Source organism: Calonectris borealis, chromosome 2 (assembly GCF_964195595.1).
Source record: "Calonectris borealis chromosome 2, bCalBor7.hap1.2, whole genome shotgun sequence".
Classification (NCBI taxonomy): domain Eukaryota; kingdom Metazoa; phylum Chordata; class Aves; order Procellariiformes; family Procellariidae; genus Calonectris; species Calonectris borealis.
This window is the reverse complement of record NC_134313.1, coordinates 164841592-164855005: the sequence shown is the minus strand read 5'-3', so window position 1 is coordinate 164855005 and position 13414 is coordinate 164841592. Positions and strand designations below refer to the sequence as shown.

Sequence of the window (13414 nt, the reverse complement as noted above, 5' to 3'; positions counted from 1 at the left end):
GTTGAAGCTTCCCATTGCACCATGGACTGAGCAAAGGGCAGTTTGCATTTGCACTGTCCCACCAGAGACAGGGAATACCCTGTACACCTCATAAAATAACTTAAATCAACTTTATCCTGCCACGTCCTTCATCCTTGCTTGCTGGCTCTGCAGTGACAGTTGCAGGGCGGGAGGGCTCCAGAGCCAATTCCCATTTCTTGCCTCCCCACCTGCTTGGGAGAGGAAGCTTCCTGCTATCAAAGGCTTTGCACGTCTTCTTTCCCACAACAGCCGTGGCCAGGGAATCAGGGAACAAATGTTACAAGCCAGGGTCATGATCTAGGGAGTGAGTGAAGCATCAGGAGAACCCATTTGAGCTGATCACCATTTGAAAGGCAGGTCCTGGGATCCTATTTCTAAATTTGTTTGCACAGGATGGAAAAAATGATATTTCCGTGGGGAAGGAATAAAGTGAATCCGTGCTGATGACAGGTATTTGTCTTGTTTTGCCAACAGCAAGTCCTCTTTCCAAAGGAGCGGCATTTGCACTAATCCCCATTTGAGCCTGAAACAATTAGCCGATCTGTGCTTTTCAGAGGCAGAACGCAGTGTGGAGCCTTTGTATTTATTTGTGTCAGCAAACAAGTATGTGGGTCTGTGCACAAACACACTTGAGACGTCGCCCAGATTATGCTCTATTTTCAATCCGGTTGCTGTTTTTCTGGTGCTACAACTGACCCGCAGCATGCAAGGGGACAACACTGGGTCCATCCTCCTCCATGTGCTAATCACCAGTATGGTGTTGGCAGAGCACCTCTTTTTAGGGCCCAGGTCAGAGCACAGGTGAGCAAACTTTTGGTTTATGCTCTAAAGGAGCTGAGGTCTGTCCTGGGCTCCCAACCTTCCGTTTGCATGCACAAAGTTTTTATATTGCTGAATGGTTTTACTTTATAAATTATGAAAACAACGGAATCAATAAATATTAACATAATGTGTATTGCCTTGGCAACATGGCACTTGATACAAAAATTAAAAACAAATTATATAAACCACCCACGGTGGGGAGCTTTACAGGAGATAAACCTGCTGCCGTTGCTGCCAGAAGAACGAATCATCTGGAATCGGAATAAAAGCAAACAGTCCGAAGTTAAACAACATAAACCAAAGGCACCTTTCCCCAGGCAGGTCTGTGCTGATCTTCAGGTGCTGTGTGTTGGCAATGTTGCATCCCATGAGACTGGCTTACCAGGGCCGGCGTCAGTTGCTTGCAAAAAAGCAGTTGATTCCCTAGCACTCCTTCTGGGATCAGTCTAGTCTGATTCAGAAGATCAGATTCTTTTGAAGAGTCTCTTTCTCTTAGAGATTTTCTCCCACCTTATAAATTTGCAGGACAAGTCTGAAAACACATGGTGATGAACCAAATCATTGTCCGAGCACATGCGTACGTTGTCCCCACTGGATAATTTGCCAGGATATATTTCATCAATTTTAATTAATGTTAACTCACTGGATACTTGGTACAAGTGTGATTTCTGGGAAGTAGCTGGGTCCACGTTTCCTGGGGTTTCGTCTCTAGGAAAGCGTTGCTAAGTCTTGGTACCACACAGAGGGGTTAGTAAATAGAGAATTGGTGTAAGTTTGGCATTTGACTCTAGCTTAGTGCAATAATTTGCTTAACAACTTGGGTATTCGTCAGATCAACTGAATTACACAGTCTGTTCTCATACACTGCATAGTTTCTAATGAAACTGAGTGCGCAACCTTTCTGCATAAATGAACTTGAGATGTCACCTCGGATTGCATTGCACTTTCAACAGGAAACAATTGTTTCTGTTGTTTTAGTGCTATAACCAATATTATGCCATTAAGATTACTTGGTACTAAGTTGTATGCACATTGCATTAAAAAAACCCTTTTTATGGTTGAGCACCTTACTTGTGAATACTGTGCCTTCCACATTAGCTTCCTCCCTGAATATTACACTATTTCCAAAGATGCGCCTTAAAGAGTGTTACTTTTTGACAGGGACGGGACTGTAGCTCGATGATCATGGAGCAATCTCTGGCCTGTGAAGATCAGTGCTAAACTGTGCCTAGAAATCGTATGCAATACATTCTTATGCAGAGGGTATAGGCTCGGACATGCATAATTTAATTTATTAAAGTTAGAATATATTTTAGACCACATGCCCTCTGAAACAGGAAACAAGTAATTTGATTTTAAATTAATTTGCTAGAAACACAGAACGACATTTGAAAGGACTGGTACAAACCTGACAGTCTGGAAGTATTTATACGGAGAGCAATTTGCTTAACCAACTGCTTCCTTTGTGTCATCTGTTCTTTCAGATAGTTATATTGGGAATAAAGTGTTTTTCTGCTCGTGTACCTCTTGAGGGACTTCCTGTGGTGATGTGGCTTTAGAACTGAGGCAGGTAGGCTGCGGCTCCCTGGGGAAGGGAAACTCGTTTAATACATGAATAATGTTGAATGTCAGTCAAGCCAAGGGAAAAAAAAAGGTGGACAAGTGAAAGATAAATAGGTTTAAATAATTATTGTTGAAATCCTGTTATGCTTGTAATTTTTTTCTCAGCATGGAAGTCCTTCTGTAAGCAATTCAGCACAACCCTTTGAAACCAGCTGGAGTGTCCTGGTTTTGCTTGGGATAGAGTTAATTTTCTTCCTAGTAGCTGGTATAGTGCTGTGTTTTGGATTTGGTATGAGAATAATGTTGATAACACACTGATGTTTTAGTTGTTGCTAAGCAGTGCTTACGCTAAATCAAGGACTTCTCAGCTTCTCATGCTCTGCCGACTGAGAAGGCTGGAGATGCACAAGAAGCTGGGAGGGGGCACAGCCAGGGCAGCTGACCCAAACTGGCCAAAGGGATATTCCATACCATATGATGTCATGTTCAGTATATAAACTAGGGGAAAGCTGGCCGGAGGGCCGTTGCTCGGCTGGGTATCGGTCAGCAGGTGATGAGCAATTGCATCCTGCATCACTTGCTTTGTATATTCTTTTTAAATTATTATTATTATTATTATTATTATTATTATTTTATTTTATTTTATTTTATTTCAATTATTATACTGTTCTTATCTCAATCTATGAGTTTTCTCACTTTTACTCTTCCGATTCTCTCCCCCATCCCACCAGGGGGGAGTGGGCGAGCGGCTGTGTGGGACTCAGTCGCCAGCTGGGGTTAAACCACAACATAGAATTTTATTAATATTTTAGTAGCAGCGTTAGTAATGGCATGAACGATTGTAGTGCTGTGATGAGCTATGGAGTTTTCAAAGAAATCCCTGTCTTAGATGAATCAATAAAGCCACACTGATTTACACCAGCAGAGAACCTGGGCCTCCAGATGTAGGGACCAACCCTGCAAACGTACTCTCCTCTGCCATTAGTCCTGGGAGCGCTTCTAGAGAGCTCAGCAGCAATAATCGTCACCCCAGGAAGAAGTGGCTGGATTTAATGGCACCACTTGTACTAGCAAGCACTGGGTCTAGTCAGACGTGTTTGCAGAAAAAAAAATATTGCTCTGATTCCAGAGTCCATCCCTTTTTAGTGAAGTACTTAAGGATGTGCTCTCCTTTCAACCTGTGATTAAGTCCCGTTGGCATCAGTGGGTGCAAAGTAGTCTTAAGTGTTTTGCTGAATAGAAGCCACATACGTTTACATGTTTACCTGCAGTTTTTCCACATCTACTTTTAGATACCTTTTATCTCTTCCTGTGAACTTCCCCTTCAATGTGTATCTTGTCTCCTCTGGCTGTGGTTTTTTCCACACTGTTTCAAGCAGCCTCGTAGCACAGCGTTGGGTATTGCACTCGTGCCTTTCTCCAGCTGTAACACCGAGTATCGCCGCGACTTCAGCGTACACCCAGTTATTCAACTGAACTACCAGCACCTTCTGTGCACCTTGGGTCACCGGAGGAAACTTTTGTCTCAAAACCAGACCCAAAATGGAGACTGCAAGGGTATTTCCTCCTGCCCCAGCAACATTAGCTCAAAAAATGTTGGCTTATTTGTATTTCCATTTTCTACAGCCAGATATCTTGACATATCCAGTTGCTAAAGCTCAAAAGTTACAGCATAAGCTTGTGTTATCTTGTTCCTTGCCATTTTTCCTTAAGATGTCATCCCCTGAGAAGTATAGTCCAGGCTATTTTCTCTTCTAGCTGGGGAGTTCTCCTTAAGAAATAAGCATGCTATCAAAGAAAAAGAAAATAAACCCATCTAGAATTATTTCCAGCAGGAAAAACAGCTGCAGCTGAGGGGGCAGCGATGCCAAAGCCCAGGCGTCCGGAGTCAGAACTCTGAGATTTGTGAAGAGTTAAGTGAGTTGCACATGGATAAGCAGCTGAAGGCTGAGCCACCACCTCCAGTAGGGCAAAAAGAGGTAACAGAAACAAATTTCCTACCTGATACTGCATGCAACCTGTTGCACCAGCTCCGTAGTGCATGTCACCGATTTATGTGGGGTTTATGGCTTGTAAAAATACATGTTTGTCGAGTGGCAGGAAAGCAATAGTACGTAGTAGGTATCACAGTCTTAGTAAAGAAGAAAGAGGATTTTGTTGTCATAAAAATAATTGGAAAGCTTGGAAAATGTGCATTATAAATTAAGATGGGATTCCAAGAGGCTTTGAAAAAATCATCTGTAATGTTACCGTCTTATTTTAGGAGCAAATATGTGTGTATTCTCCCGCTGAAAAGTAGCTCAAAGGATGGCATCTGCTGACTTGGCAGATCTGTACCTTGAGTTCACTGGAGGCCATCTGCTATCTGTCACAGATTACCATTTCTTTTCCTGTTAGCACGTAGACCCAAGAAAGCTGCAACAATTTAAGTAGTTGACATGAAGATGCTAACTAAATAGTAAGCCTTGGTATCATTCAGCTGATGTTCGTCCAAGTGTAGCTCACTCATTGCTTCTCAATATGTACCCATTGACCTTTATTTTCAATTTGTAGGATTATGTTGTCGTTATAACATGAATACCAAAAATACATGTCCTTGTACTGCACACTGAGTGACTCCAAGCTTTAAATTCCCCCTATCCTACTTGCTGAGTTGTTGGGGGGTTTTCCCATTGAGATTTAGCATTTTATTGACATAACATTTCCTTTATTATCAGAGAGTGATGGATTCCTCTCTTTGAAATCAGGAACTGGAGGTTTTGGGTGATGTCCTGGGAGTTTGGGGAACTCCATAGCTCCTTGAGATTGGAACCAGTGGTGATTTGTGGGGACTGAATTAATGAAAGGGAAAGGATGACATAGTATCAACGTGCATCACACCTCTCCCAATTCTACTGTAAAACTGCTGGCAAATGTGCCCAGCAGGAGCAATCCCATGGAGAAATCTTGACGGAACAACAGGAAACAGAGCCATCACAGAGCCAGAGCTCATCTTCTCCAGACCTGCTGATTCAGATTGTCATATGGGGTGGAATTTACTGAACTAAATGTAGATATCTGCATCTGAACTTGTCATCTGAAGCCCCTTTATAGTCAATGAGGATCTGGAGCCAATGTAGTTAGGTAAATGTGTCTCATCTCCGACTGAAATCAACATTTAAATTAGGTCAGATGAATCATCTTCTAAAAGTGCCTGTTTCTCTCCATTGACTATAAAGGGAGCCCAGGGTAACCAGATGAGTTGTACGCTTAGGTGAAATAAATTCCACTCACAGTAACCAGAAGTCCTCTAGCCATGAAGCATTTCTGTAAGGAGCAATCCTCCTTGCCAGAATACTTCTTGGCATATTGAACTTCATCTGCAGAAAGAAAAGGTCCTGAACTTTAGAGGAAGGAGACTCGAATATTTGATACTTCAGTCTCAGGAAAAAATGTATATATATGTACCAAAGAAACCCAAAACTTTAAAATAACGAGATGAAGCATTATGACTAGGAGGAATTAGAAGACTGTTTCAGGAATTTTTTTTCTCATGGGGTGAGGTATCCTTCATGTTTACATGTCTTTTTGAGATAAATAAACCCTGTGATCTTAACACGGAGGCTGGAAAACTATGTCCTTTCTTAGTGCTGTAACGAAATGTCATGATAAAACAGGAACATTCTAGCCCTGATATATTCAGCAACATCGTGATAAAGAAATAATCCCCATTTCCTCCCTCAACCTTCAAAGGGTCCTGGGACACAAATGTCACCTTTCTATAGTAGAGTATAATTGATTCTATTTGCGGCTGCTTAGAAAGAGGTGGAGGAATATGGCAATAATCCAGGGATGACTTGAAATCAAACGGAAGTTCACATGAGGCTATGAATACCAACATGAAAGAGCAAAGCCCAAAGGATGCTATTTTTGAAGGCCAGATCTTGCGTGGACATTACATACTTACAGTCCTCCTATTCAGAAGTAATCTTTGTGCCGGCACACAAGGACATGCTAATCATCTTTCTGATGAATGTCCCAAGAACTTGCGACTAGCCAAATAAAGCCAGCAACTGCGAGGAAGTAACTTAACAGATTTGGTGTGCCCAAGAGGCAGGGCTTTGAGTGATTCAGTCAATAACAGGAAGCATTGAATGTGTTCTGAATAAAACACTGTTGATGTCACTAAAGGATACATTATGTCATTAAAAATTCATCCTATATAAATCATCAGAAAGACACCATAGAAATAAAATCATTGATGTCACAGGTGGGTAAGATCTCAGAGAACAAACTGGTTGATTTCTCTGCCAAAACACTGCCCCATAAAATATTTCGTACAGCTTTGTGGAATCTACCTTTAAATGTATCAGGCAACTTGGATTTCTTCACTTGCCAAAGGGAACAATTCACTTAGAAAATATCTCATGGCTGAGTATATTGCCTTAATAACCAGCCCTTTTTTTTTATTATTTTTTCCCTTTCAAAGTACCATTTCATTACTCTCTTTTACCAATTTTATCCATCATTCTCTTTTTATGAATTAATATCACTTAATTTAGTAGACTGTTGTTTGCTTCCTTTTGTCTTTGGCTTACTTCCTAAAGTCACAAGCCATTGTTCTGTCATTTCATTATTTCTTGTAAATTACTATCACTGTGCCCTTTATCTGGCTTTTTTTACCTCTCTCTTTGCAACTCCCTAAATTGTTCCTTTTTGGAGTTGTTTTGCCAAGAAGTAAGCATAATATTCCAAATACAACTTCCACAGAACCATAAAGAGAGGAGATAGTATCTCATTATCTAGACATGATGCTTTCATACAGGTTTTCTGCATTGTTATATCCCACTGCAAAATCACATCTAATTTTTTTAATATTACTGCAGGTGACTTGGGGTTACAGGTTTCCAGGATTTCCACTGAAATTTTCCCTGAACTCTCTCATTTGTACTGTTTTGAGTCTCATTTTGCTATATTCTGTTCATGTTTCACTTCTCTTTTCCTTTCTGCTTGCTCGATTTCAATGCTCTCTCCAATTTAATGTTATCAGCTAACATGAGGATTATATCGGTCAGTACCTCTTCTATATCTTTAGTGAGGATAATGCTGACTCTAATCCCTACAGATCTCCTCTGAAGACAAAGTTTATGTTACATTTGTGTCCTTAGGATGGCTTTTCTCCACACAGTAATGGGTGAATCCAAGCCAATTACAATTTATTTTGAAAGTAGACTTTTCTGTAACAGACATCCAGATATTTTCTTAAGGTTTATATATCATATGTCAATTTGGTAGATTAAGGCTGTGATCTTCAGAGGTGAGGGAGAGAGGAAGGGAGATAAGAGAGTTAAGCCTTGAGCAAACATCAACTTTCAATGAGATTTCAGCATCTCACTGCTAAAGGCCTTTTGAAAAACCCATTCAGATCAATTTGCCACTATTACAGACACAAGAGGTGGGTGTGGAAGCCCTGTCCGGGTACTCAAAACAGCCACTCCGCCCAGAAACCCATTAAAAGCTATCCTTTGCACCACGAATTTATGCACTAGTGGGAGGTCTCCTAAAGGGGCTTCTGACGGATCCCGTTGTCTCTGCCTAGGACACCTCCTCCACTCACTTATTCCAAGAAAGAAAGAGGACATTCTGTATTTGTCCTTTTTGCCATCTTTTGGCCTCTTTGCACCCCGTTTGTGCACAGTACCCTTAGCAGACAGGAAAACCGCCTCACTACCTTCACGTCTCTATGACATTTCACTCCGAGAACACGCTCTCCTTTCCTCCTCTGAGTCTTTATTTAATTTACTTCAATCACGAGCTACAGCGAGAGTTTAGTGATCTGTGATTCCCATGATTATTCCCTTTTCCTCTCCTTTAAGCTCAGTATTGTGTTTACCTATTGCTGCTCTCCTGAGTTGTTTCCAGTTTTCCATGAGCATTCACTGTTGATTGCTAATGGTGTTAACTTGGTGTATCCGACCCTTTTATGCTCTACAATGTGCCTTGTCTGGATCTGCTGATTTGCATATGTTTCAGGTTTTCTAGATATTTCTCTACTTACTTTTCTATTAATTCTAACAGGCTTTCCCTCCTCTTTTTATTGATCCCCTTGTTGGGTTCTTTCAAAAAGAGTTTTTCTTAGGCAACTTAATTTTAATTAGTTACATCTCCCTCATCAATTGTTATTAGGTGTCTATCTCTTTTCTTTCCATTACTGAGTTCATGAAAACCTTCTTACTCCCTTTAACCTTTCTGGCAAAGAGTAACTTTTGCTTCTTTTCCTACAAGCTTTCCTAATCTTTCCCTCCTCTCTCATATGTATGGTTCCTTCTTTTTCTAGTCCCAGTTCAGACCCTCAAACCTTTGTCTAGTGTTTTCTGAATCCATGTTCGCTGCCTCTTCTTCTTTGAAGGCTTTTCAGAAGAAATCCTGTCCGTGTTGCATGTTCCCCATCTCCCTTTGACGCTGATGGATTCTAATATTTTCTGAAAATTCCTCCTGATAAATAACTCTCGAGAATTCTTGATTCTTTAAAATGTTTTCCTTGTAGTCTGTTATAACTGCACCTTATTGTGTTCTGTGAATTTCCTAACCTGTCTCTGCTAAATACAGCTCTCTCGTTGACAATGCTATTGAGCTGACCTTGTTCTCACAGTTTTCTTTGATTTCTGTCTATTGGTAAGAATTATATCCAACAGGGCTTCTCTTCTCATTGGAACCCCTATTTTCTACATCCTACAGCTGTATATGATTTAGGACTATTTCAGTGATCTGTGTTTTCACGTCTTCATAACAGAACAGATAATGACTAAATGCATTCCCTAATGAACAGTATCAGAAAGTTCTGACTGTGCTAAAACTTGATATGACATTTTTTCCACCATCATATACCGTTGGTAGTCTGTAGAAAATGGGCTCTGTACGACAGCTGCATTCTGAATATGGATTTTTTAGAAGCTTTATCCATGTCTTTGACCTGCGCTTTCTGTTCTGACTCTCCTTTTAAAAGGTCCCTTCTCGATTGTTTGCAGTCCTTTTGAGTAGAGCACTAAAAACCCTAGCCAAGACTATGACCTTCTGGATGCTACAGCTAATTGCAAAGAAGTAGCTTCCATCCCCGCTTGCAAGCATTGCTGGAATGTTCAGTCTTGCCCATTTTACCCCAGGTTCAGCATTTCTCTGAATTCAGCTATAAATTTTGCATTGACTATGTATACTGGAAAACAGAGGGCCCATTTTCACATTAATAATAAATAGATAAAGCTGTACCTCTTCTCTAACTAATTCCATCACCATCGTCCTCATGAAAATAATATTTTATGTGTACGTGCCATCTCTCATATAACTATCTCACAGGTTGTTTAGAAGCACGGGTAAGTATTATTGTCCTCATGTTTTTAAATGGAGACAATAGCATTGCACGATAAAGCAAAAAAAAATTCAGTAGGGAGTCAGAGAACAGAATAAGACAGTTAACAAATAACCCACCTCACCTGACTCCTGCTTATAGCTGTTTTGCATCGATATGACCCATAGAAGATACCAGCTTTGGTGTTGCCCACTTGTGCTGGATAGTGCTCTAACACAGTCAGAAACAAACTGTGAGCAGGGCTGGGCAAATATTAGATCTTTCGCTTTAGTAGCCAAGCTGAATAATCAAGTAAAATATCATTTTGGATTAACACAAAATAGAAATGTTTTATTTTGACTAGTAAAATAAATTATGGGGAAAAAATCCTGTTTTCTTCTAAGAAACTGTTTTGATTCTGTTAAAAGAAAGTTTTGACCTGAAATGAAATTTCAATTTTGTATTTGGGTGTTATATTTAATTACGTATCATATCTCTTTTAATAGCAAATTCAGCCAAAATTCCAACTACAACATATGATTTTTATCAAGTTCCTTGCTGTATTTAACCCAATTTCTTGCATAACCTCTAAAACAATTTTTTTAAATAATACATTCCCCAGAAATGTTTACTCAGATCTGCTTGAGAGTTCCTGCTCTAAAGAGATAAGACAACCAATGCTTCAGGGAGTATTCAGGAATATTCTTGTCCCCATTTTGCAGTGGAGGATTTGAGAAACACTGAATTTAAACAACGCTCCTAAGATGGTGGTGTCAAATATTTCAAGCAAGCGATAGAGCCTCTGAAAGGCTTTCAGAAGCCATGTGTCCCCCCTCCTATGCCACCTTGAGATCAGAAGTGTGTGACCAAAAGGCAAGGGGCCACATCACGTGGTGGGAACAAGTTAGCCCTGGGATGAGGTAGGTGGAAGAGCCCTCTCACACGTGCGTGCCTGTGGCATCGTGTGACCGGACCTTGGTGACAGAGGGACTTCTGCTCATCTCGGAGGAGAAGCTGTGGCAGCAGGGAGCAGAGCATGGTCCCGACTGACAAGGTGCAGTTTTCACCCATCCGTTGTGGGTGAGGAGCCTCAGGAATGAGGCCCCAGAGATAGGAACCCAACACAGGTCATCAAATTCCTTCAGCATTTCAGGAGCTAGGTCCCACTTCTGGTCCCCTCCCATCTGAAGGTATGAGTCTTCAGGACGTAAAAGCCTTAAAATCATGAGTGGTTCAGTCATTCCAAGCTTCCACCCACCATGAATATTCAATGGCTGTTCACTATCTTTCTACAGTTTGCTCCTCTTTTGTTTTGAAAAGTAAATTTTACGTGTTAACTTTTTGTTGTTGTTCTTGTGGATGGGTCAACTGTTAGCTCACCACAGCGTAGGCAGAGCTGTCACTCGAGGAGTGGGCACCGTGTGAAGTGCATGGCAATGTCTCTGTCGTGGTGGCTTTAGCTGGGATATTGGTTAGTGGAATAAAAACTCAGCTACTTCCTTCGGGGCGATTGATCAATTTGTTTTCCTCATCTTTGCTCTTGTTGACAACAAGCTTGATGAAATCAGTCTTTCTGAAGGCAGCACAGTGGATTTGACAAATCCTGCAGAACTGCTGGAGCAGATCCCTGAGTTTGCTGAGGAGCTGATGGAGCCTGAAGATTGCTTCCCCGAAGGTAAGGGCCTTCATATTTCACTGCAATGCCGAGGCGAGAAACCTCCTCTTCTCTCAGTGAACATCTCTCCACCTTCACACCACGTTGCTCTGGCTGCTTGCAGTAGTATTTCACTGGATACACTTAAATACTTAATATTTAAGTATTTTTATTTACTTTATTTATTTAATATTTCTTAAATACTGTATTGCTCCAAACACACACTCCGAATCACTTGTCAACATTAGTCTTTGGATTTCCAAGGAGAGATAAGCCAAAAGCATGCTCTAAATGGCTGTTCAGCTTCTAACGCGCTAGGCCTTTTTCATCATGATTCTTGCCATAGAGGGTTTTTTTAATATGTTGATTTTTCTAACTTAGCCAATGAAGATTTTTGCCTTCCGATATGTGTGCATGATCAAATTTGCTGGTGAACTAACCAGATCAGGATGTTTCTGTTACTTAAATGTATATAGGCAGTTAACAAAAACTGTCTGGAGAGTTCATGAGTCCCAGGGACTCTCTTCCATTTATTTTAAAGGGTGTTAAGATTAGCATGTCCAGTAACTTTCATCTGATCAGGCGTGTGCTATGTGGAAGGTATTTTACTTAATTATTTTAGATAACAACAATTCACATTTACCTAACTGCTTTTAATACCTGAATAATCCAGCATTTTATTAATTTATTAACACCAGCCTGCTCCAAAACACAGGTTTAAAATGCAGCTGTATCAGAAGATCAACTTTAAAGTAAATCTTTAAGGTAAATAACATCCTAAATAATTTCTTCTCAGAGTGAGTTCTATTCCAAATATTATCTCTGTCAGATTCCTCATTTTTCTTTAAATCTGGGTTAGGAAAAGTAGGGTTAGCTGAATGTTAGTATATTCCCTTGAAAATTCAAGGATTATTATAAATAAAAACAGAGCTGCTCAGATGGGATCAGACAGAGATGATTTGCTGGGTATATGAATGCCCCTGAAGTCAGCAAAAATGTGCATCTCTATATGTGTGAGAAAGATGATTGAATGAGGTAACGGAGCCCTGCAGGGCTTACAAATGTCCTTAGGATCTAAACATTTTTTTGTCAGCTCTGCTTAAAAGCAGTAGCCAAAAATTAATGCAGTTGACGGAAGAAAGCATGGTACTATGCTGTAACTATTCTGGCCCATACAATAACACTTAGAAAATAGATCTAGTGTTTTCATTCTTTCACAATGTATTTCTTAATGAAGCTAGTGAGCAGCAATCTATGTTGTGCACTGAAAAGTGAGAAATTATATTATAATTGCCTAAACAAGCCAGTGTTACAAGATCGGTGCTAGTCAGATGCCAGTTTACAAATTCTGAAACTGTGGTTGGCCATGATTGCTTTCCAGTTTTTAAAAGAACTAAAATGGACATCACGCAACCTATCACTTCATTCAGTGCACAGCCCTGATTCGTTCCCAGAGCAGTAGCACTCTGTAATTTGCTCTGTCTTAAAATAACCAGAACTGCCCAAAACTCCGTCATACAGGACCTCATCGGTACCAACCCAGTTTGTCAGATCTTCTCCGCTGCTGTCAATGGGGCGCGGGGTAGCAGTGGCAAGCGGTGCTCTTCTAGATGGGTCATTGGAAGCATTAAGCCAGTTTTGAAGCCCACTCATCATCCTGACAGCAGAGAAATGTAGAAATGAAGGCCTTGTGGGCTGAACCCCAAGCTTGCCCTGGGTTACATCCACCCTGCTGGCTCCTGCTCCCTTCCCCCCGAGCATCCCTGCTCCTGCCTTTTGCCTTTTATTCCTCACCTCTCCTAGTTCCTCGCCAGTCCCTGTTAAAGTCAGGGTGTTTTTCTCTTCTCCCAGGGGATGGCCAGCTGAGCCTTGAGCTCTGAATGGGAATTGAAGGAGAACCTGCTCCCAGCCCTTGGCCCAGTGCAGGGGTGTTCAGGGGCACTGGGGATGCAGTTGCAGACGATGTCCCCCCCATCTCATCCGCTCTGCTTTCCTGTGCAGCACACACCCGTGCAGAGTTTTCAGAGGCT

The 13414-nt window shown here is 41.0% G+C and overlaps 1 protein-coding gene across 4 annotated transcripts in view; it reads left to right on the top strand.

Annotated features, from left to right (window-relative positions):
* SCN5A (sodium voltage-gated channel alpha subunit 5) overlaps window positions 1-13414 on the top strand; it is a 173758-nt gene that overhangs the window by 113706 nt on the left and 46638 nt on the right. Inside the window, exons 17-18 of one of the 4 annotated variants that reach the window (XM_075144250.1) lie at window positions 4242-4370; window positions 11285-11405. In XM_075144250.1, the coding sequence (XP_075000351.1) occupies window positions 4242-4370; window positions 11285-11405 (250 nt within the window). Of the gene's footprint in view, window positions 1-4238; window positions 4386-11284; window positions 11406-13414 lie in introns of all 4 variants that reach the window. The other 3 variants (XM_075144249.1, XM_075144251.1, XM_075144252.1) reach the window with 3 other exon arrangements.